The sequence below is a fragment of the Carya illinoinensis genome, chromosome 11 (assembly GCF_018687715.1).
Source record: "Carya illinoinensis cultivar Pawnee chromosome 11, C.illinoinensisPawnee_v1, whole genome shotgun sequence".
NCBI classification, from domain to species: domain Eukaryota; kingdom Viridiplantae; phylum Streptophyta; class Magnoliopsida; order Fagales; family Juglandaceae; genus Carya; species Carya illinoinensis.
The window spans coordinates 21,992,148-22,018,039 of record NC_056762.1 but is presented as its reverse complement, the minus strand read 5'-3'; the positions used below and the strand labels follow the sequence as shown (position 1 = coordinate 22,018,039).

The 25,892-nt window shown below is 37.2% G+C and overlaps 1 protein-coding gene and 1 pseudogene across 1 annotated transcript; both read left to right on the top strand.

Annotated features, from left to right (window-relative positions):
• Positions 1-13,543: 13,543 nt before the first annotated feature.
• Positions 13,544-15,556, top strand: LOC122280374. The gene is made up of 2 exons (XM_043091250.1): positions 13,544-13,844; positions 15,084-15,556. Exons 1-2 carry the CDS (start codon positions 13,626-13,628, stop codon positions 15,297-15,299), a joined length of 435 nt encoding a protein of 144 aa, XP_042947184.1. The 5' UTR covers positions 13,544-13,625; the 3' UTR covers positions 15,300-15,556.
• Positions 15,557-20,103: 4,547 nt separating this feature from the next.
• Positions 20,104-25,374, top strand: LOC122283004 (annotated as a pseudogene).
• The last annotated feature ends 518 nt before the right edge of the window (positions 25,375-25,892 follow it).

The following is a 25,892-nucleotide window of genomic DNA, read 5'->3' as shown; positions in this document are numbered from 1 at the left end:
CTATAAGTGGTACATATTGTATGTATGTTTATGAAAGGAAACGAAATGAAGCTTTAAGAGACGTTAGAACTGTTAAGGATTGTAATGATTGTTAAAGAAAGAAAACTATCTTTTCTAAAACAAAATAACTCTTTCTAAAACAACTTTAAATGGAAAAGAAAGAAAATCATTTTCCCCTTAAAGAAACTCCTCTTAAAGCAACTTTTATGAAAAATAAAGAAAATTATGCTTTGAACGACATGAATAAAAAAAAAAAGGAAAGAACTGTAAAGAAATGAATGGACTGAATGTATAATGTATGAAAATACGTAAGGGCCACATGGACTGGAATGGAAATGGTACCAAAAGAATGTACGGGGCAGATTGCAATGCCGGATAAGTAGTACTGGAAGTGCACCCAGTGCTGCACCCTGACTGAATGGATTCCCAACCCGTGGCCACGGGTGGAATCAGGTCCAAAAGACCACTAACCCCAACGCACGGGGCGTAATAGTGTGCAATAGCCAATGAAAGTGATAAGAATGAACGAATGCATGTTAAGAATAGATGCATGTATGTATGTATAAAAGGACTGAATGCATGAATGTACGTAAGTAAGAAAAGATGATTTAATGAATGTATGTATGCATGAATGTACATAGAACTATAAATGCATGAAAAGATTCTTTAAGAGATGAAGGCAGCGATGCGTGGGGAGCTGTTTTAAAGAAGAAAGCAAGTTTTAAATAAAAATCCCACCTCGAAACATTTTCAAACAAAGAGAAAGACATATGCATGCTATGTAAAATATGTGTGTATGGAATGATAACTGCATGACTGGAAAGCTATGTTTTGATTGTATGAAGTAATACTTATGAGTCATCGATTCATTTTAGTTTTTATGTGTGCCTCCCAGACACAAGATGAGCATGACAGGTCAGAACAGGCACATCTCAAGGGGAAGAGCACGAAGGCCTAGGCAAGATGTTTCTTATTAGAAGCTTTAATTATGAAATGTAATGTTTTCCACTGAAAGCTTTAATTAAGAAAAAAAAATGAAATTTTATTTATGACATGGAGTCTTTTGTATCCTGGTATGAATGGAAAAGAAATTTAAAAGGAATCGTAATTCCCGTCGATTTGATTTTATGAAAATCGATATGAAAAAGGACCCACCACAAGGACGGGCGTTACAATTATCCCATGGCCAAATCTAGTAGTGCTTGATTTGTCCTATAACTATTTGAGCGACACGATTCATCCATGTTTAGGCAACTTGAATCAAACATCTTTGCCAGTGCTTGTGCTACGAAGCAACAACTTTGGCAGCACCATCCCAAAAACATGGGCAAAAGGATGCAGTTTAAAGTTGATTGACTTAAGTCAAAATCAATTATAGGGTCATTTGCCAAGATCTTTGGCCAACTGTACTCAGCTTGAGTATTTTCATGTTGGCCGCAATCAAATCAATGATACCTATCCCTTTTGGTTGGGAACTCTTCAACAGTTGAAGATTCTTGTTTTCCATTCTAATGGTTTCCATGGTGCAATAAGGAGTCTGGAAACAAATTACACATTTCCCAACATGCGTATCATTGACCTCTCTAACAACCATTTGTTTAGGAATCTGCCCATGGGATACTTCGCACAATGGGATGCCATGGAATCAGTTGGTGCAAAGAATTTATATTACCTGGGTAGTTGGGTCAACTATTCAATTATAATAGTGATCAAAGGTGTGGAGTTGGAGTATAATAAGATCTATGATGACCTCAAAGTCAAAGATTTCTCATGCAACAGGTTTGAAGGAGAAATTCCAAAACAAGTGGGGAATCTAAAAGGACCTCATGTGCTGAACCTCTCAAATAATGCTTTCACTGGTCATATTCCATCATCCTTTCGGAACTTGACACAGCTAGAATCATTAGACCTTTCTCAAAACAAATTGTTTGGAAAGATACCTCCTGAATTAGTCCAGTTCAATTTCCTTAAAATCTTTAAAGTGTCGCATAATTGCCTCATTGGACCGATACCACAGGGGCAACATTTTGAAACATTTGAAAATAATTAATTCGAAGGTAATCGAGGATTGTGTGGAAGGCCATTGTCCAAAATCTATGGAGATTCTGATGTTTCACCACCTCAACCTTCAACATTTGAAGAAAATCAGGGTCCAAGATTTTTATTTGAATTTGGTTGGAAAGTAGTTGTGATGGGATATGGATGTGGATTCGCATTTGGTGTTGTTATCAAGCACATTGTGAGAATCAGAAAGCAAGATTGGGTTATCAAGATTTTTGGCAAGAAGCAAAACCAAACTTGAATAAGCCGGGTGAATCCTAGGAAGTAGTAAATGAAACTTAGTCATGTAAAATGTTTTCAAAAAGATACAAATGTATCATTTATGCTTTCTAGCATTATTATATCTTATTGGATGAAATTGGCAGTGTCTTGCTATCTATTAGAATATTCATAAGTAAAGATTCCTTAAGGGTAGTATTTTCATTTTAGGCTAGCAATAGGGTCTAATTTTTAATTTCTGTTGTCGTCAATAGGGTGTCCCCCATATGTAACTGATCCGATGAAGGCAAGCAAAGTCTTCCATTGGTCATCTGAAAATCGTTTTAATGCATCTTAGGACTTAGGGGGATGAAAAAGCACAAACAAGCAAAGGCAGCATTGTACACGCCTTGTGTATCCACTTTGGCATCAATGTGAAACTTGATCTAGATAGATGATGATAGTTGTGCCTATGATTTCCTATTCATGCAGTTTTGATCATATTTCTAATGGGAATGTTGATCTTGAGGAGGAGATAAAAAAGTGTGGCCTTTGAGTTTATTAATCAAATCCGAATGCATCCACCACATATATAATCTACTCAACCAAATTTACAAAAGGTTTGTTCTTAAGATCTCTATAATGCAACCTTCAAGTGTAATTTTTGTATGGCATAACTACAACAACAGCAGTGTCAATCTTTGTACTTGTGGTCATAAGAACAGAGACATCTCAGGAGCTGGAATGAAGGATAACATACCTTCACCAAACAGTTCAAATGATGGTATTAGGAGACTGCCAGAATCCAAGTCATTCTTCCATATTTGAGTGAGGACAGCCCATGTATTCCGAGATTGATTATTACCCTTGTCTCTCCTACCTATCTTGTCCAGAATTTCCTCTTTAGACATTTGTGTAGAGGACGACGATGGGCCCACGTTTGAATCACCCAAAGGAATTGGTGCCACAACTTTCCCTTCCATGTATGGTGGCGAGGAATTGGTTGGCATCCCAAGAATTGGGCCATTAGTTACTATTTTCCTATTGGGCAGCTGCTCTTCAAATTGCTTCACGCTTCTCTTGCATTTGTCTTGGTGATTTGAGAAGGGTTGAAAGTATTTAGAATGGAACAATTTAGATATAACATATTCGGGGTCCCTCTTGAACAAAAAGAAAATTTTAAGTGCAAAACAACTTTTCACACAATCTTACTCTGATTGCAATTCAATGAATTAAGCACTATGTAAATAGCAACATGTTTCAATGAGATATTTTGGAAGGAAAAAGGAACAGTTTTCTTACTTGGGGCGGTGGTAAAAACTCTTGCGTCATATTATACATTGACCCACTGCACCCTAGTAAAATCATCTGTTATGGAGATGAAATAATTTCCCAACTCGACAAGTATGCAAAGGGAGTAAAGGATGAAATAATTTCCCATCTCTGTGGTGATTGGTTGTGATTTATTTTTTCCTTGTGATCTATGGATTATGTGGGATCTTCATTTTTTTGGGATTTGATGTCACTATTCTATGTTTGATTGATCTGCTCAATAGCCATCTCTAGGTCCTTAGTGGATTATTATTACATTTTTTTAATTAAATTCCATATTTCATAATGTGGCATTCACCTTATTTGTTTTATTCATTTTTCAAGAAAAGCACAATTGATTTCTGTGTTACTGTCCTCAGAGGCTCTGAAACATAGTAAGAGGGAAGATCTTTGTTATTTTCTATCCCGTGTTAAACTATAAACTTACGGTGGTTGTTTATAATATGGTTACATGTTTGACTAAAAAGGCCGTGCATGTTAAATTCTTCTCAACTTCTTAAAGATTGGTGTGTTTTCACCAAATGACTCGTCAATATTACAGGAATTTTATGCATAATCAATCCCATGCAAATGCATTATTGTATATTTCTGTCCTTCATCAAGTCATTAGATGTAATTGGATACAATTTCTTGTGGTTCTTGACCACGAGCCTAATTTTAGTGGATTGTATTTACATATTAGCACTCGGCCTTACATATTATTTGCGCATTGCTCATAATATGTAACTTACTCGTTGATTGACTAGATCTCAATGTTGGTTGTAGTATGTGGTCTTTTCTTGAAAATTCTCCTCTTAATTGTCTTTCTCATGTCTAGAAAAGTAGAAACTTTGCATTCTCATATTAAGTTTTGCTTACATTGTATGATGTTCCCAAGTTGGAAATGGAAGTCCAGCAAAGAGAACAGTTCTTCACGATCTCTAAGACAAGGAAAGACAGAGTCCATGGTATGATAACCTATGCTGACCTGTCACAGATCTGCTTCCTTTGATTGCAAGTGGTGTTAGAGGTGTAATTAGCAACCCAACAGTAATTATGCATACTATTATCAATTTTCTAATGCATGGAAGATGTTTTAAAATCAAATGATACCTTGGCGAAGGGAGGAGGTTGAAATAAAAAAGATTGTTTGTACTCATATTGTATATTCAAATGCTTCTTATGTGGTTTTTTTTTTCCATGTAACTAAATGTTGAGTATTCATGATTGCATATCTTCTAGAAAGCAATATCATCTTCAAATGTTTATGTGTTAGGGGTGCGTGTCCTCCATCCTAGGTACCATGCCATCGACTTTAATGCAATGTGGCTCATCCGGGTCACGTCTTGTGTGTCAAGGACAGAGGCTCTTGCCATGATCCCAGTTGGCATTTTGTATCTGACCCTTTAATCCAGCATGACTTTGCTGCCGTTTACGTGTGTAGAGTCGTGTCAGAGTGAATGCTATCCTATCTTCCCACGTTAAACAACATACTTAACATTTTTTTTTTCTCTATTAAGCTTTATTTGAAAAGCTAAACCAATAATCTATTTGTATAGTGTAAAAAGAAAAATAGAGTGAAAAAGAAAAAAAAGAAGAAGATCAAGTACATACAGGAAACGACAGTAGATTGAGTAAATTGATGAAAGATGTTAAGAGAAAATTGTTCAAAAGGCCAGTAGCAGCTTATGTCGAAGTTGGTGACCAAAACATCCAATGAGATAGAAACGATGTCATTTTGGCATGAGAGAGAGAGAGAGAGAGAGAGAGAGAGAGAGAGAGAGAGAGAGAGAGAGATGGGGGTGGTAACTAGGATGAGTTAAATTTTAATCAAGTATAGAATGACATTATTTTGGTTTGCCAAAATGATATCAGTTTGATACTAATTTTATTTTATTTTATATAAAACCTGATACCCCGGTGTCATACCTGTACTTGGCACAGGTAAGGCCAAGTTGGGTAATGCAGTTTTTTGGCCTGGTGTGTACTTAGGCCAAAAATTGCAATTGTAACCCAATTACCCTAGTTCTGGACTAGATTGAGATAAAACGCAGCTCAGTTGAACAATCTTACTAGTGTGGGAGTAGATGGATGATGTAGCTCAATAAGAACCAAGCTTCTACTTCCAAAAATGTATACATTATAAAAGGAAACATACGAAATGGTTCTAAACCTTTAAGATTCTAAATTATCTTCAAGTAGTTTTAATTTAAATGACCAAACCCAAGGATCTTTTAATGCAAGGGTTGATGCATTAGCTTAATAAGAGTAGAGCTCCCACATCGAGAAATATATATATATATATATAGCAGATTTGTAAATTAGATATATAGCAGTTTGTGCGGTAATTACAACTAAAATGGAACTATAGACTTTTTTCCGTAATCATTAGAAAAGATTAATTAGGTACTAACAAAGAGTAATTAGTCATTAGAAATTGAACAATAATAGAAGAGAAAACCTTCCCACCGGTCAATCTGTTAATACCCAAATAAATGCCCTCCAATAAACTATTGACACGTAACTCCTCCTTTTTACCTCTTTATGCGCTTGACTACCACTGATAAGAAATTGAATACCCAACCCGTGGTCATCACCTTGCCCTCTCCCTCTTCCACCAAAGCCTCCATCCCAAACCAGACCAGAACTAACGCGATGGACCTTGTTCCTCATGGTGTGAAAGAGCTCGACCCCAAGCCGTGATGGAGCTTGACCCCTAGCAGTGACGGAGCCTCCATAGAGGGATTTTGATGACTGTTTTCCTCTGTTTGTTTCATTTTTTTTTTCCTTTGGGTTTTGGATTTTGGTTCCTTTAATATTCGGTCATGTAAAAAAATCACTTAGATCAAATAGCAGACGATGGAGTTTTCTCTTCCCAATTAACTACATGCAAATCGCAGAAATAAACAATCAATTCTTTTTCCATATGCACTTTCTTTATCTTGGCCTTTTTATTTTATTTTTAATTTTTAATTTTTTATTTTTTTTACGTGCAGTTATAGACAGAGTTAAGAGTCTTTTTCTGTGATATTATTGGAAAAGGAGAACACAAACATTGTCTTTTAATTTTCAGGTTTTGTTTCTGGAAGCAAATTAAGAAGTTCACATTCAGGGCATAGAAGTAAAGCAAACAAAGCACAACACAAATCAGTGGAGGGCGATGACTTGGTGGGGGCGACGGAGGAAAATACCTTAGTTGGGTGCAACGACGCTTGTTGGCGATGACAAGTCTATTGCCTCAAGGTGCAGAGCGTCTAGTTTCTTTAGAGGCAGTGAGGCATGCACGAGTGAAGGGCTCTTTATGGGTGTAATCAAATGAAAAAGAGTCTACTTTGTCCTTTGTGAAGTTTCCTACGTGTCTCATTCTAATTGGGGGTTGTTAAACCCATAAAACCAGACGGACAATTCCGAATAGGAACTGATAGTATAATGATTGGAAGACTATAATATTATTTGAATGAATAAATGATCAACTTCATTGATATAATAAAGGCCCATGTGGCCTAATGAGGGGAAAAAAACACTTTATCACTTATAGAAATTATGCAGATAATAAAAAATTATAGAGATTATTTGGAGAGGAATTTGATAAAATATAGTGATTTTTATAATTAAATAAAATTTAAATTATATTTACAATTTCATAGTGGACTACTAAGAATGAATAGTAATCTTTAGGAGTTATGAGACAAGGATAATGCTAGTCCCACAGACAAAAGCTACCGATTCTTTATTTTTTATTTTTTACTTAATAATTGAAGAAATATTTTTAAATAATGTTATGAATTTTTTTAAAAGAAATATTTAAAGATATAAAATAAATATATGAAAAAAGGAAAAAAAGAAGAAGCAAAATAGCCTATTCGATGGCCTCATCTATGTCTGTTGTCTATGGCTGTAGCAAGATCATGTGAGACAATTAGAATTTGACACTTTATAGTTAAGAGTTGCGATAGATACACTACTAAGGTGTCTGAATTCTTTTTTTTTCTTATAAGTAAAAGGAAATATATTAGAACAAGAAAAGGGCAAGGCCCAGTACACAGGGCGTATACAAAGAGCCTTGCTACAGGCTAAGAGCTACGAAAAGCAGCATAAAGTTTAGTAAAAGAAGTGTCACTCAGTACAATAGAGGAAGCCCATAAAACTAAAGTGTGGTAAAAGAAATCCCTAAAGCCTTCTGGTGAACGCTCCTTATCCTCGAAACAACGACTATTCCTTTCGTTCAAGGTGCACCACATTTGGGAAAGTGGCACCATTTTCCAAATGTCTGCAATCTGCCCCTTGCCCCAGACTCCTCTCCAACAAGCCAATAGATCAATCACCTTTCTAGGCATTACCCATGCCAAGCCTAGTCTTGTGAAGATGTCATCCCATAAGACTGTAACTGCTTCACAATGAAGGAGTAGATGATCCGTTGTCTCACTGTTATTTTTGCACATATAGCACCAATCCATTAGGTAGAGGTCACGTCTTCTCAGTTTATCAATAGTCATAATACTCTCATGAGATGATAGACATGCGAAGAAAGCCACTTTTAAGGGGGCCTTAGTCTTCCAAATATACTTCCAAGGGAATGCGGTGGGGGGATGTGTCGAGAGTGCCTTGTTGAAGGATTGTACTAAGAAATGCTTATGTCCTGTGAGCGACCAAAGCATGTGATCTTCACCATTAGTATGTAAATTCGACGCTTATAGTGCGCTAAAAATCAGCAATGTCTCCTAATTCCCATTCTTGTGTAGCTCGAGTGAATCTGACTGACCAATGAGTGAAGTTTGAGGAGCTGTCCAGATTGTCAGCAACTGTGGCCTCCTTATCAGACGTGATCCTGTAAAGGGAAGGAAAAGTGAGCTTCAAAGCAAGCTCGCCACACCAAGTGTCATGCTAGAAGCTAACTTGGTTTCCCCTTCCCACCACCATCCTGTAATTAACAAAAAAAGCTTCCCAACCGTTGCATATGAATTTCCACAAGCCTATGCCATAAGCCCCTCTTACTGCGTTGGAACACCAACCTCCCCGTAAGCTCCCATATTTGTTACGGATAATTTCCCTCCAAAGGGTGTTTCGTTCCCTGTGGTATCTCCATAGCCATTTACCAAGAAGAGCCTTGTTGAGAATTCTTAAACTGCGAAGCCCCAATCCTCCATTAGCCATGGGTGTGCAGACTTTTTCTCATTTGATCAAGTGGAATTTTTTTAAGTCCTCCGAACTACCCCATAGGAAGTCGCGAAAGATCTTCTCCAATTTGTATGCTACACCTGCAGGTAATGGGAAAAGGGAGAGAAAATATGTGGGGAGATTAGATGACTCTGCCCCCTTTGGATAGGTAGAGTCGCTTCCAACCCGCAAGTTTACGTTCGATTTTCTCGAACACCCCATCCCACATAGTCTTGGATTTATAAGAGGCCCCCAGGGGGAGACCAAGGTATTTCATGGGTAAGGATGACACCTTGCAACCTAGAAGATCCACCAATACACTTAGATTATCAACCTCTCCGACTTGTACCATTTCTGATTTTGCTAGATTGACCTTGAGTCCCAAGACGGCTTCAAAACAAAGCAAAATAGCCCTTAGGAATCGAATCTGATCAGGGTCTGGCTCTCAAAAAATCAATGTGTCGTAAGCAAAAAAGAAGATGAGAAATTGAGAGATTACCATGGGTGGAGCTGCCCACTGAGAAACCCGAGATGTAACCACTCTCCACAATTCCATTCAACATTTTGCTTAAGACCTCCATTACTAGGATGAAAAGAAGAGGCAATAAAGGGTCCCCTTGCCGTATACCTCGGGAACTATTGAAGAAACCTTCTGGAGTGCCATTCACCAAAATAGAAAATCTGACGGTTGTGATACAATGTTTCATCCATTGGCACCACTTGTTCTTGAAGCCTTACCTGCCAAGTATGTGTAACAAGAAGTCCCAGTTTACATGATCGAAAGCTTTCTCCATATCCAACTTGCATAGGATACCTGGAATGCCGGCTTTAACCCGACTTTCCATACATTCGTTAGCAATAAGAACAGAGTTAAGAATTTGCCTCCCTTTCACAAAGGCATTTTGGGACTTCGATATGATCTCCCTCATAACTGTGCTCATTCGTTGGGCTAAAACCTTGGAAATAAGTTTGTAGACCCCACTCACCAAACTAATGGGGCGAAAATCTTGCACCTCTACCGAGTTTGCCCTTTTTGGGATAAGGGCAATAAAGGAGGCATTGAGACTTTTCTCAAATTTCATAAAAGAGTGAAATTCGAAAATACCTTCATGATGTCATCTTTGACGATGTCCCAGCTAGCTTGAAAGAAAGCCATAGGGAAACCGTCGGGGCCTGGGGCCTTATCTTTTACCATCCCTTTTAGGACCTTAAGCACCTCCTCCTCTTCAAATGGTTATTCTAACCATGCTGCACTTGATGCATCAATAGAATCGAAAATCAACCCGTCTACCTTAGGCCTCCAAGAATGTTGCTCTTTAAGCAACTAGTTGTAAAAGTGGAAAATGTGTTCCTTGATGGCTGCCCTATTAGAGATAATTCTCCCGTCGGAATGAAGAACCTCTATGGCGCTGGTTCTTCAATGAGAGTTAGCACACGATGGAAGAATTTAGTATACTTATCCCCTTCTTTTAACCAAAGGGCTCGTGATTTTTGTCTCCAGGATATCTCCTCCAAAAGCGTGATTTTTTCCAATTCAGCTACTACCACCGTTTTCCTTTCTTTCTCATCAGCCATGAGGGCCCAAGTTATTTCTTTATCCTCAATGCGTTGCAGTTATTGAAAAAAAGTGTATCTTTGGTCATTTAGGTTCCCAAAAGTTTCCAAGTTCCATGTTTTCAAATCATTTTTTAGGACTTTAAGTTTTCTAGCTAAAAAAAACTGGGGGTGCCCAAAATCTGATAGGAGGACCACCAAGATCTAATTTTGTCCATAAATCCCTCTGTCTTCAGCCACATATTCTTGAATTTGAAGTATTTCCACCCCTCATGTAGACCCCCGCAGTCCAACAAGAGTGGGAAGTGATTTGAGCAAAGCCTGGTGAGGTGTTTCTGACAAAGAGTAAGGAAATGTGTCTCCCATGAAGGGGAGACAATAAATCTATCCAGGCAAGACCATGCCCTCCCATTTGACCAAGTATAGTCACCAAGTCCAGCTCGAAGATTAGGGTTGAAAAATCAGCCATGGTTGATCCCGTGTTTGAGTCCCCCGACCTTTCACTCGAGAACCAAGTGGTGTTGAAATTGCCTCCAATGCACCAAGCGTCCCAAAGAAGTTTCCTGCTGCTGTCATTGTTCGGACCATAAACGCCTGCAAAGCCCCACCCGAACCTGTCCTCCAAAGATTTGAAGGAAGATGCAACCACAAACTCACCAATGGAGTCTTCCACCAACATGATGACTCTCTTATCCCACATCACAATAATGCCCCCTGATGTGCCCTTTGAAGGCAAGCTAGTCCAACCCACGTAAACACAGTTCCATAAAACTTTTAATAATTTTCCTATCAACATACTTCAGTTTGGTCTCCTGTAAACAAATGATGTCAGCCTTCCAATCCCGGATTAAGTTCTTCACTCTAAGACGTTTGTTCGGGTTGTTTAAACCCCGAACATTCCATGAAAGGATCTTGGGCTTCATGGATCACCTAAATTCACCCTATCAGTCAATCTTTCCCTACTAGTGCTTCCTTCTCGACTATAGTTTACAGTGCAAGAGAGTCTTTTTAATTCCCTTTCTCTTTTGCTGGTGGATAGAAGAGTGTGAGACTGCTATGCTGCAATGGCTGTGAAGAGCGCTGTCAGCTGGTCCTTGAAACCGATGCTAGAAATCCCTACATAATGCCGAATGTCTTCTACATTCTTCAACACCCAATCTGTCTGGGGATCTGACCACGGTAGTGCTGGTGGCAACGTACAAATTGGGCGAGATCATCCCCTTGGTTCCTCGTGTCATTCCCCTCGTTCCCCATATCAAAGAAGGGCACTAATTAACCTGACCCTGGGTCTACCTCCTTTACTTCAAAAACAATCTCTACATCTTCCTCAACAGTACAGAGGACCCTTAAAGTGAGCTCAGACATTTCCAACAAGGAGGGGGCTGCGCAAATTGTTGGAAAGGTGAGGGCTCATCCCGGGAGAGCGGATGGCAGCCCAGGGGTTCTGAAGGACTGATCAACATTGTCTGTGCCGGCGTCAAGTCCTCGAAAGCAAGAGGAACGATAGTGACGTCGTTTTCCTCTCCAAGCAGTTCTTTTGGGACGTAACAACTGCCGTCGTGTCCTTAGGTTGCGTGCCATCGGTGCCGGAAGGTTTGTCGGAGTCAAAAGACGAGGTCTGTGATGCCAACAAGGATATTGGCTAAAGATGGCTACTCGTGCTAGCGGGTGGGACTCGGGGCCGAGACGAGAAAGACCCGTGAGCTACGTGATTGGCGGGCTTCCGGGTCACCTGCCCAACCTAGGTGGAAGGGCCGGCCTGCGGGGTGGCTCGTGACCTTGGGCTTGAGGCTCAGGATTGTGAGATCAAAGCCCGTGGGAGAGGTTGCTGAAAGTTTGTCTGGATGGGGGGAGTGGGCTACCGGGTAGCCGGCCGAACCCGGTTTGGGGAGCCGGCTTGAACCTGGGGGGGTTGAGGGCTTTTAACCCTTAGCGGGCTCGGGGACCCGTTGAGCCCATGGTTAGTCAACGGCCCGTATGGCCGAAAACCAAGTAAAGCCCTGTTATTCACTCTATTTGCTACGCTGACTAAGACCTTCCCTCCCATTTTAGTAAAATAATCTGCCAAAGCTAACGGGAGTGTGGCAGACGTAAACTCCTTACCCCGTCCCATCACATGCTCAGACCCATATCTACTTTATTCATCAGAATAGCAACTTCTTGAAGGACACAGGAAAGCTTGGCTTTAAAATCCCAGAACACCCCTTCTATTTCTCCTAGCTTTGTACCTTTGTCAGAAGTCCCCTCCAAATCCGTTGGGTAAGAACTCGGCTTGTCTTCTGTCAATTCCATGGCAGAGCTGCATTCTGCCGCTGCACCAGACAGAGCCACAACATAAGAAACCGAGGGCATGGCAATCGGCTTGAATCCAGACTCCCCAACCCGACACGAAGCCTCAGAAGGCACCACCGCACGTTCGGCCACTTTTTTGAGGTTGTAAGCAAACCCCTCCCATCCACAACTGTTTACACCTTTAAGGATGATTAGAGATCCTCTTCTGTTTCCATTAATGAATTCCTCCAGGGGTAGTAGCCCCTAGCATTGCTTAGGAGATGAAGGGTGAGAAACCCCATTACCGACCCTCAATTTTTTAAAGAAATTTTGGTGCCACTTGGTCATGATGGCTTCCACCACCATTTTCGCCACCCAAGAAGCCACCATCCCGTTGATTAGAAGATAAAGTGCCATACGTCTGCTTTTCTCCAAAATACGAAAGCAGTTAAAACCCACTTTTGAGAAAACAAAAGTTTTGGACTCCACCGTAAACTGTCTAATACTCTCCATCACAAAAGAAAATGATAAAGGGAGGGAAGAGAGAAGAGGGGAGGGGGAGTGGGAAGGGTGGAAGAAGTGGTAGGAAGAGATGATAGGAAGGGAGGAAAGGGACATATCATACAATATGTCATACTATTGACTTCATTCTACTGAATTCTACTGACTTCATTCCATTGATTTTATAGATTTCAAACTTTTCCTATTTTTTGAAATTGTATAAAACTATTTAAGGTCTCGTTTATTTTTACAAATAAGATGAAATAATATGAAAATTGAAAATTAAATAAAATATTATTTTTTAATATTATTTTTGTTTCAAAATTTTAAAAAATTGATTGATTTATTATATTTTTTGTTAGAATTTATAAAAATAATAGTAATTAGATGAGATGATTTGTAAAAAGAAACCATGGCTAAATCATTTTCTTTGTATTTAATTTTATTTGTTTCCTTTTTATACTTCAAGACAAGTGACCTAAAAGGGTAAAGGGTAGGGGACTCGGGGGGGTTGAAATTTACGGGAAAACTCATGAGCAGAAAGGAAAAGAAAGCCTGAAAACTAGAAAACCATGGGGATGGGAATGGCGGGTATGGCAGTTAGGGTTTTGGCAGCAGGAAGCAGAAGCATGAGCACCAAAGCTCATAATTCCATTCCCAAAGAGATAGCCAAAGCGATCAATCCTAAGACTGCTTCTTCGGAGTTTCGCAAGTTCCTCGGCATTCCTCACTCCTCTCGTTCTCAAAACGCCTTGTTAATCTCCAAGTTCATCAGACTCTACAATTTCAGGGTCTTTCTCTCTCTCTCTCTCTCCCTCTCTGAGGAACTATATCTCATTTCAGTAATGTGTTTTGGTTAGGTTTTCTTGTTTTGCTTTCCAATTGTTTGATGAAATTTCTCTCGCAACACCCCCTCAATTAACTCCAAAACAACAGATTTCTCAAAAAAAATTGTTTGATGAAATTTCTGTTTCAGACTAACTGTCCGAAATGATTATAATATAATTTTATTATTATTATTGTAGATGAATAGTATTGGTTGAAGATATGGCCTTAAATATACATTTTGGACTTTGATTTGTTCTCTTGGTTTGTTGTCATGAAACTGAACAAAACTTATATCTATGGTACTCAAAAAGAGTTGATTTTATACAGGATGAATAGTGGGAGAAATTAATGTGGCTGACAGAGTTGAGAGATTTAGTTTATGTTATTCCAATTCAATTTCTGTTTTTAGTTTGTAGATGAATAGTATTGGTTGAAGATATGGCCTTAAATATACAGTTTGGACTTTGATTTGTTCTCTTGGCTTGTTGTCATGAAACTGAACAAAATTTATAACAATGGTAATCAAAAAGAGTTGATTTTAGACAGGATGAATAGCGGGAGAAATTAATGTGGTTGACAGAGTTGAGAGTTAGTTTATCTTATTCCAATTCAACTCTGTTTTTAGTTGAGAGATTTGTTCTCTTGGTTTGTTGTCATGAAACTGAACAAAACTTATATCTATGGTACTCAAAAAGAGTTGATTTTAGACAGGATGAATAGTGGGAGAAATTAATGTGGCTGACAGAGTTGAGAGATTTAGTTTATCTTATCCATTTTGAGAGATTTGCTACTATTGAATTTGTGATATTCATTTGATACACTTTTTGTTTGTGATTCAATTTTGTTAATTTCTCAATTATAGCCTTCTACTTCCATTGACCAACTTATCAACTCACATAAAAAATAGCAATACACATACATTAAAATAATGTTTTAACTACAGATTGGGTTTTTTTTTTTTTTTTTTTTTTAAATGAGATTCCTGAAGAGCATTGTGGGAAATACTGACTGGCGATTGCTTAAATCCAGTGAACAATTTGTTTGAACATTTACCTATAAAAAAAAAAAAAAACAATTTGTTCGAACATGCTGTTGATTGATGGTTTTCCCTGTTTATATTTTTCTAAAACCAATACATATTCAATTGTTACATATTGAATCAATCTTCTTTGGTGGCTTGACATGTCTACTTTACGATGTAGAGCCCCGGTATCAAAAAGGACAATATTTGGGAGGAGAACTTGAATAAAATGTTACAAGGGAAAGACAGAGTTGGTCTCCCAGAGATTGCCAAATTGCTATCTCCACAATTCAACCAAAAAGGAGGCATGAACGCAGTTTCGAACTCTGAGGATAGCAAACAACAAATGGGCAACGTGAAAGGGAAGGCAAAAAAGAAGGGCTCAAAGAAGAAGTAGGATGCAGTTCCAGCATTTTCTGCTTTGACTTGAAGTATTGAATCTTTTGAGCGGTTATAATCCTTTTCTAATTTTGGTCTACTGCAATTCAGTAAGAGTTTTATTTCATTTTCTTAGACATCTTTGTTCTTTTCTACAAGAATAGTGGCACATTATCTATATAGTTCAATAAAGACTTGCTGGAGTCCTGATAGGGCAGATGTGTGTACTAAAAGTCTAAAATGCTATTGAAACTAGTGATGATTGCTATTCCCCTAGACCCGCTCAAACTCCCCTTATCTATTTAGTCTGTATTTGTGGAAGCCTTGATGCTTGAAGAGGTAATCGAAGAGGACAAGACAGTAACTCTGATCTATCACATTACAAAAACTACCTAATAAATCTGAATTCATCTACCTAATTAGAGAGAGAGAGAGTTCTCCATTGAGCTTCCTATAAGTTAGGGCTTGTTTGGATGGGGAAAATTCTTTTAATCATAGAGGATATTTTAGATGATTTTTTAAAGTGGTGAGCTGAGTAGAAATATGTTTGCAAAGAGAAAACCGTTTAGATGTTGACCCCCCTTTTTTTTTTTTTTATCTTTTTTTATCTGAAAGTAGTGGGTGGGATGTTTAAAACTGTTCTAGTTGTTATTTTTTGTGGAAATTTAGGTAATGAATAGTTTGTGGAATTAAATTTTTTAGGAAATGAAAATATGCTAATGAAAGTTTTGCTAATGCCATTGACCTTAGATGGTACAAATTTTGTAATTAAAAGGTGAAGGGACATGGTACAAAGTTTTTCTTTTACTTTTTTTAACACTTTTAAATCAAGTTGATCGAAGTGATAATGGAAAGGTACTTACATGTTGATCATCAATTCAATTTTATTTAAGGAATTTATGTTACATTCCATATCGTAGTTCAAGATAGATTAGACTATTGACTTATCTCTGGTTGTTATGAAGATGAGTCCCTGTCCCAAGGCCTTGATGATTTTCTTCGCGGTCTGCTTCAATATTGACACCTTTAATGTTTTAAGAATGAAAGAAAATACACTGCTTCTCGAATGGCTAAAGTTCCAATAATCAGGGCTTAATCTGAAAGTATAAATGAACGTTGAACCTGCAATAAGCTCGCCCCATGTTATCTTCCAACCAAGAAGTCTTGTAGCCGCACCATTGGTCCGGGTTTATGTTCCTCGGCTACATCAAGGAGGATTGCCAGCTGGTGGTTTTTTCTATTGTGGCTGAAAGCCAAAGCAAATAAAGATGCATCATGGTTGACTGCTTCAAGACGCTTTTTAGAGCTTTTCATGCCCTCATCGTACCTATCTTCGGAAAGGGAAGAAAGAATTTGTCATCTTCTGCCAAGAAGGGAAAAAAAGAAAAAAAGAAAAAAAAAAAGCCCAATGCCTGGACCTACCATATCGCAGGAATGGGTGGCATTTGAGTTACCACGCCTAATGGTATGCTAGTTCCAGGACGGAGAAAGGTAGATTAGTGAGCATCAAAGCCAACTGATGGTGGGGTTTTGGGGGGTGGAAGACAATAGGTTGGGGATTTTTCCTTCCAAAAAAAAAAAAAGGAAAGTGAAAGATGAATTACACTAAAAAAACAAACTAAAAGATCCAAAAAAAAAAACATAAACTCAAAGAGCCAAAGAACATGGCAAGGCCCTATAGAAGAACAAGGGATCAAATGGAGGCATGAATGGTTCTATGGAGGGGCGAGGTGTGAGTCGTGACCCTTGTGCACCATCTCATGGCGCATGAGGGACACATGCCGGTGTCTTGGGATCTGAAATGATATATATATTTTTTGGAGCTCATAAAAGGGACTCCATTGATGGGGCAGGTCACTTGCGTGGCTCTCCAAAGTTGAAGTGAAATGAAACAAAACCAAGCAAAAATAAGAGGGAGAAAGGAAGATAGCAAAGGTGGGGGGAGAGCAACATAAGATGTGATGGATTAAGTAAAAAGATAATTTGAAGGAAATGAGGAAGGGGGGAAAAGCTTTCTCCCTTTGTTCCCTGATTTCAAATTGTAAGATGGGGTGGGAACAAAGAGAGAGAGTAACAACACCTCCCTAGTGCTGAAATGAGCTACTACTTTCATAAAAATTTTCCTTTTATCACAATTAATATAAAATCCACCATTGGATAAAAGAGACTCATTTTTCGTAACTTTCAAAACTCTAAATACGATGCATGTAAATATATATATATATATATATATAAATTCCCATTGGTAACACATAAAAACCATAATCATTTATCGAAGTACATCACCGAAGTCTATCATGTCTATCAAAACAATTTCACAAAATAGATTACAAGCTAAAAATCCATCACAATACCCAGCCCAACACTACTAAACATCCTTCTATTCTTTTTGAGTTGTGTCTTGCTTTGTAATTCATCTTTGTCATTACTGAAACGTTGAGACATTAAATATAAAAGTGAGTCTAATATTTAATAAGTATATAAATCTAAAGCATTTCAATTAAATATTACTAATAGAGTTATCACTTTATATTGGCCAGTATATAATATTACGTCCCATGTATTAGGGTTAATAGTCTTTTAAACCATATTCCACTTGTGACCGTAGGTTGAGAATTCATCAATCAGGATAGTGCCACTAGATGCACTACTTGTGGAATCGATCTGATATTGCAACATGTCACTCTTATTGGTACATTCATCATTCAATCGCGAGTCATTATATATTTTCATACATAAAACCTTCATTTCCTTTTCTTTTTCCTTTTATGAACATTTTCATTTTCTTTCTTAGTCTAATGAAATATGTTTTTTCTTTGATAAAAAAGTATGCAATTGATGCTATAACTTAAAATCAATAATTGTTTTTTTTTATAAAAAATATGAACTTGATAAATTAGGTAATCTCAACCTTGAATGTGAATGCTAATTTAGATCATATTGGTATATACATTTATAATTAATAGGATTCTCAACATGGGGTTAACAAGAAAGGCTTATATATGATATACATTTGCTACTTTCTTAAAGGAAGAGAGCATTTTTTTTTTTTTTTAAAAGAAACATGGTGTATGAAGCACAATCATAGCTACTTATCTTCAAGCTTAACTTTTAATCCTTCTTGTACTTTAATAAGTCCTATTTCATGAAATTAAAACAATGTATCAAATGACTAATTCATACTTAGCCTTCCTTACATAATTCAACTTGTTCTTCACTTTAAACCCAAGAAGGAAGTAAAGTATTTCCTTCACTCTCTCTTCATTTAAACCCTAAGGGCTTGTTTGGTGAGATGAGATGATCTCAATTTTAAAACTTCTCATAATTTTCTTCCTAAACATCACTCAAATACAGATGCTTTTTTATTTTAATTTTCAATATTTTCATTTAATAATTACCTAATCATTACAATTTTTTTTTAAACTTTCAAACAAAATATAAAAAATAATATAATTTTTTCACGTGACATGAAATATCTAGATTGTACACAAAACTTGATAAATTGGCTTATATGCTAGAAAGAAATGTGATATTCTAAAAGATCACATGATAGTTTTTACAGGAAAAAAAACAAATTCTAAATTTATAGAAATAATGATGACTGAATATTATTCTATGAAACATTATTGTCAGAAATCTTAAACATATATAAGTTGTGTTTATAGAGTTTTATTTTTATGTGTATGTAACAAATTATTAAGATCTAATTTATATATAGTTTTGTTTTTATGATTTTTAATATATTTTTATTTTATATAAATATATCTCAAAGTTAAAAAGTTAACCCCTAAAAGAAAATTGATTTGCCCCCATGACATTAACTAGTCAGGTTACAAGTTTCTATTTAAGTGGTTGAGGCTACATAAAAATGTACGATAAGTATATATAAATTATAAAATAATAATAAATATTAGAACTTTCGTCTGAGATATCAAAACTAGCTAAAACAAAGTTTAGGCCATTTAGATAGTAAAAGTATTTTATCTTATTTTATTATTATAATTATTTTAAAATTTCACACAAAATATAATAAAAAATTTAACTTTTTTAAATTCTAAAATAATAATAATATTAAAAAATAATATTTTAATAATATTTTATTCTAACCTTTAACTTTCATTTTAACTTATTTCATCTCATCTCAACTTATTATCCAAACGACACCTAAACTAATCTAATCCTAAATCTTAATGTACTAGTAGGGGTGAGCAATGAGGGTTTCCACCCTGCCCCTGTCCGCCCTGCCCCACTCTGCTATATATAAAAAGAAAATTAAATATATTTATATAAATATATTGTATATAAATATATACAATTTGTTGAAGACTTGAAGTTGTATTCAAGTTATTAGATTGCCTTGACCTTGTGATCTTTCATTGTTTAAGTGTGACTATTGTATTATCTTGATCTTCTATATAAAGGTTGGCCTAGTAGGCTAATGGAATCCAAAATACAATTCTAATAAGTTTAAAAATTATGTTATTAGCTTTTAAATTTTTTTATATTTATAAATTTTAATTTATAATTAAAATTATGTTATGATTTAAATTTAAAAAAAATATTTTTTGACTTAATTTTTAAACTAATAAACTATAGGTAGCATTGGCTTTGACGGGGTCAAGGTAGAGGAGTGTTCGACCCCGCCCCTTGCATCGAAGTGGAGTGCGGTGTCGAAAAGCCTTTACCCGCACCATGCGGACATACCCCTCTAGGCTGTCAATATATTGGTACTGTTAAGAAATTTTGCAAGCCCATAGTAAGGCCCACAACTATGGGCCGAGTTCCAAGTTGTTCGTTGAGTGTGCAGAAATTAAGCTATTGTTAGCCCAAAGAAGCCAGGTCTAGTCCCATCTCTCTCTCTCTCTCTGGGTTTTAGGAAGCAGTGTAGTGACCGTGGGTTCGTGAGGCTCCGATGGCATCATTCGCAGCATCGCGTTGGCGGGCAGTTTTCGAGGGAACGAGAACGCTTATGGCCCCTGCAAAGACTGTAGCTGCCTCAACTGCGAAAGCGAAGAAGCCAACGACGACTCGTTCGAACCTGGGCATTCAGAAGGTGGTTCCGATCTCTCCCCAGCTCGGCAAGTTCCTCGGCGGTCACCTAGTCCTCTCGCACCCACGCCGTCAAAAAGATCTGGGAATACATTAAGCTCCACAACCTCCAGGCTCTCTCTCTCTCTCTCTCGGGTTAGGCTTTTGTGTTTTTTTTTTTTTTTCTTCTCTCATACTCGGAAGGGTGTCATCTAAGCTTTTGATGATCAGCGAGTTGAATGGCTTCGATTATATCTAATATCTTTGTTGACATTACTTTTGAGACTGGAATATCAATTAAACTTTTTATTGATTGATCTCTGCTTTATTGTTTCTCTCCAGAATAGTGCTTTAGTTTGAGTTGAACATGGGCATTCTCAACAAAATGCTTGGCATTGAACATAGGCAATCAATCTGCCTCTAGTTGGTAATGAAAAAAGACAAGTTACATTCTGGGTAATCTCATCTTTCTAGGGAACTTGAACAGTTGAAACATTACATTTGAACTCAATATGATTTCAGCAACAGCGAGTCTAGTGACTACTAGAGCAGAGTCAAGTCAAACGGTATGGTATAGCAGCCTTTCCAAGCGAGCCTCTGGGATCTCCTGTAAACCCCCCAGGATGTGGTAAAGGGAGGATATTAGGGGAAGCAGTGAGTGGAGATTCCCCTGCATAGAGCCAGATGAGGGGAGACCTAAAATGAGCAAATGCCACTAATACCCGCCGCCACCACCCCACACCCCCCCCCCCCCCCCCCCCCCCCCCCCAAAACACATGATATTCCCCTCTACTCTTCAAATGGCACCTCCTCCCCCTTCAAGAACACGGTAGGGGAGAAAACAAAAATAAAAGAAAGAAAGAAACTGCCTTGTGAATCTCAGGAACCGTTCATGTAAAGTTAAAGATAAGATAATGTGCAAATAATTGGAACATAATTTGATAAGATACATGAGCCCAGCCAACACATGCTAACTGTTGGTGTTAATTGGTTCACTTCATATGTTCTATAAGTGGGTAGGAAACCTTATGATGATTCACAACCTTCCTCCCGTGGTTAAAAAAGAAGGCCGCTATTTATCTGCAATTGTTTTGGGCCGAGGGAGGTGAGGTGGTAATGAACCCTTTTTTAATAATATGTTGTGATCACTGAAATCTTTGAAGTGTTGCATGCCTATCGCAATTGTCTCTTTTCTTAGTGTTTATTCTTGTCGTTTATTTATTTTCTGGCGCATGACAAGCTATGTCATTTTGCAGAACCCTGCAAATAAGAAGGAGATTTTCTGTGATGAGAAGCTAAAGTCGATCTTTGAAGGGAAAGATGCAGTTGGATTCCAAGAAATAGTCAAGCTGCTCTCCGTACATTTTGTGAAGTATGGTTGATGCTTGGGTTTTTATGGACCTTTGCTGCTTGTGATGCTCTCTGATCCTTTTCCTCCGCAGCTGAAGGATCCTCTCCCAGTTTTTCTCCTTTTATTTTGCTAACTTATTGGGTTTTATGTTTGGACCTGTCATCCTTGATTTAGGGCATGGTCTTAGAAATCCAACTCAACTTACCACTGGGGAAAATGTGTGATAGATCTCTGACTCTATGAAAAAAATTGTTTAAAAAAAAAAAATCTTGTATTCACTCTGGTGGTATTTTGGCATTGCAAATTGGCTAAGGTGAAAACACATTTTGGTTGGGTTATCCATGAAAGTTCTATTAATTATTAGTATTGTTAGAGTTCTTCTGTACTCCCTTCTAATTGATATTGTTCTGTCTTTGATTGGATTGTCACACCTTCCAGGCTAATTGATGAGAATAAGATGCATATGCCAACCCTGGACGTTCCTTTCGCCTCTTTTGTTTGTCTGTTCCTCCGACATATTAAAACAAGAAGAAGAAACGAAAAGAAAAAAACAGGTATGTTTGGTCTGACAGCAGATCAGCTCTTTTTTCTAAAACATAACTAAAAGTTAAATGAATAATGTTAGGATGGAAGTGGAATGAAGGTATGGTATATACATTCTCAAAGTTAAAAACATTATCTGAAATTTCTGGTAGCAATAAGAAAAATGTTATTCATCATCTTTTACTTATTCTCTTAACATTTCAAGATATGGAATTATCGAAAAATGCTAAGCGCAATCGCCTCTCGTAAATGAGGGGGAAGCGCTGCTGATGTGGAAAAACAAAAATGCACAGTTTATAGAAAAATGAAAATGGTGCGTTTCAAATATTTCTCCCCAACTCTCTCTCTCTCTCTCTCCCCCCCCCCCCCCTCCCCCGGCCCCAGCAGTTAGTTTTGTTTTCATCTTCCCTCCCTCTCTAAGTTTCTTCCCACTAAAGCCACCATCGCCTCGAGTTCTCCCTACTTCAGCCTCCCTTCTTCCCTCAGTTTCAGGTGAAAGTGTGAGACGACCCACATGGAGCCTCCTTTGAAGCCTCCCTCCCTCAGTTTTGTCTCCCACCGAAGCTCTCCCTCCCTTCGTCTTCATCTTCTTCTTCCCATGAAACCTCCATTCTTCCTCTTCGTTTACCATTCCTCAGGTATAGACCCTGAAACACTAACCCTAGCCCGCCCCTTCCCCTTCATCCCGAAACCTATCCTTAACCCAGCCCCTTTCCCTTAATACCGAAACACTAACCCTAACCTATTCCCTTCTCCTTCATCCTAAAACCCTAACCCTAAAATTTATCACAAACAGTTGATAGTTGTTTTTGATAATCAGTCACCCCTGTCCAGATGGAAGACAAACATTTAAGTTTTTTTTTTTCCCTTGAATAGAGATGATTATTGAGTATAATTATTGAGGATAATACATGTTTGCAGTATTGATTGGGGGTGATTATTGACATAGTGGAATATGCTTGAGACACTAGCATTAGACACTAGGAATGATTACTTAGCCTGGGAAGGAAGATTAAGATGGATGCATGCTTTCCTATGAGAGTCTTATGAATAAATTTGGTTGATTGTGGTGTTCTAATTAGTTGAACTTTGTTGCTGGGTGTCCATATTTTTCATGGTCTTACCTAAATTTCTATGGAGTATGAATTTTGAGCTTTTGGTGAGTGTTTTGATAAGAAGTTTGTTGCCAAGTACATTAGTTTAAGGGTGCAGTAAATGGGAATTAAGTCTCTGATCTAAGGCATCAATTGAGAAATTACCAATTCCAGCCCAGAAAACACATAATGTTGAATGCTCTTGATCCACCCATGCACCCCCGAATCAATGTGTTAGATACTAAGATGTTTATCTCAAACCGCAACATGAAACTTATAATTTATATGGGAATTATTATCCATCACACCTCTTTGTAATATGAAAATAGTCAACGAAAATTATTTGGGAATTATGGTTGGTAATGAAAATATGAGAATACCATGGGAATATATTTGATGTACAAACGAAAATATATTCGGTGGGTTCTAGAAGACTACAATGTTTGATCTATACCATTTAGTGTCCATAATTAATTCTGTAAAATTCAGTCGTGAAGGAAGATGAAATGTAGGACAAGAGGTGTATATATATGGATGATTAAGATGGGATTGGGATCCTGTTGATGTAGTTGTTGTTTCATGTTACTTGGTAGTTTAAACGTTAGAAGTTATTTAGACTAGATGTTAGAAGTTACAGAGAAAATAAAACAGAACATACAGTAAGAGCATTCAGTAAGGCTTCCTTCTAGATGAAATAAATGTCATTCTTGCTGAATGCTTTACCCCTAAAAGACCAAGGTAACTAGATGAAATAAATGTCATTCTACCTAGGTTTGTTGAGAGAGATATTATAGAAAAATATTTATCAATTGACGTTACTTGGTGGAACTTCATTGATTGAAGGAAGCAACATTTGCATATTAAAGCAAAAACGGAAAATTGAAATTTATCCTCCTAGTTTCACTTGAAAAATATCCTCTAACTACCAAATTAAAAGAAAACAAAAGTCACAGGGTGAAGAATCTTTTGTTGGAGTTCTATGTTCATGTGTCATGCCATATCAAAAGTAAAAATAATATACATATGGAGGGAAAACGGAACCCTCTACTTCCCCTTCCCTGGTGGAGGAAGGGCAAACCTTCACTCTTAAAGTTTTTTTTATTTTTTACCAATTTATTTTTTATTTTTAGTTTTTATGTTTTGCTTTTGATATATGGCATGCCAAGTCAGTCTTTCCATCAAGGTTTTGGATGGATTCCTGTGAAATAACCTTTCGAGTTCCTTAACTTGGGGACCTTATTTTTGGTAGTTTAAGGACATTTTTCTTTCAAGTGAGTATATGACATTTTTTATGATTAGAAGATATAAAATTTCTAGCTACAATGTGGATCTTGAATGAATAATAAGTTATTTATAATGGGTTGTGATACTTGTTAGTGCTCACTAATTGTTATTTATACTGTGTTGTGATACTTGTTAGTGCTCACTAATTGTTATTTATACTGTTTTGTGATACTTGTTAGTGCTCACTAATTGTAATACTTTTTGTTCAGAATTTTGTGGCATTATTATGAAAGTTTTACAAACTTATGTATATTCTAGATCCCAATTGTAAATTGGATAATATGATATTTTCCAATACGTTTGTTTTATTTTAATGCTGTCTTAGTTGTAGAAGTTTAATGTAAGGGAGGTTCTAATTGTATAAACCACTGATATGTGTGCCTTTCCATTGTGATTCTGGTTCATGTCTTGCATTTCTCAAAGAGCCGGATTTACAAGAAAGAAAAATTGAACTGTTAAGGAATGAGGAATAGCTCGAGAAGAGACTTAATGATGTCGAAAAGAGGGAGATTGAGCTCCGTAAGATAGCAAATGAGATCGAGAAGAGAGAGATGGTGCTATCTAGTAGAAATGAGGAGGTTCGAAAAAAGGAATTAGTGCTTCTTGAGAGAAAAGTTGTCCTAAGGTGTTCACACACGCTACCCCGGGTGTATTGGGGTTTTGTAGTTGTTGTTTGTTGTTACTTGGTGACTTGGTAGTGATTTATGTTACATCTTAATCTTAATTTATAGTTTAAGTGTTATAAGTTATTTAGAGAACTGATTTGTATAATTAAGTGTTATAAGTTTTGATTAGTTTTAGTTTTTTGGTTCTTGGCATTGCGAGATTAATGGGGTTGCTTTATAATCAAGTATCCATCATGCTTCCTTTCCACCATATTTCCTTGCCATTTGGATCTTTTCCAATGCATTGAAGAGGTGTATCTAATAGCAGTGGACTCTGTATGCAATCAAGGCTCATAATTAGGACAAGTGATTGCATGGGTAAAGAATATGTTTTAACTTGTATCGAGTCCTCTTTTCTTTTAGTTCCTAGCATGCAGACTTTCAAAATCAGTATTTTCGAGAACCAAGATGAGAAGATTTATCTTTTAATGAAAAATGTCAAGTAGACTACCATGCAACCGATTAGAGGCCAATTAATTCCACGAAAAAAGGGTGTGCTTTGATTTCATTGGCACTAGTGCTTGATCCTAACCGATTAGCAGGGTCCCTTTACAACAATACATCAATCAACTGTCTTCCTGTAATACTTACTTGCAACATTAAGGATTGAATGATGCACGTCTAATATGATAGATCCAATTGTTAAA

Excerpts from the sequence above, each read along its gene's own strand:
- LOC122280374 (XM_043091250.1), top strand. The coding sequence starts at position 13,626 with ATGGGGATGGGAATGGCGGGTATGGCAGTTAGGGTTTTGGCAGCAGGA. Across the intron at positions 13,845-15,083 it reads TCAGACTCTACAATTTCAGG|AGCCCCGGTATCAAAAAGGA; the intron begins GTCTTTCTCTCT and ends TTTACGATGTAG.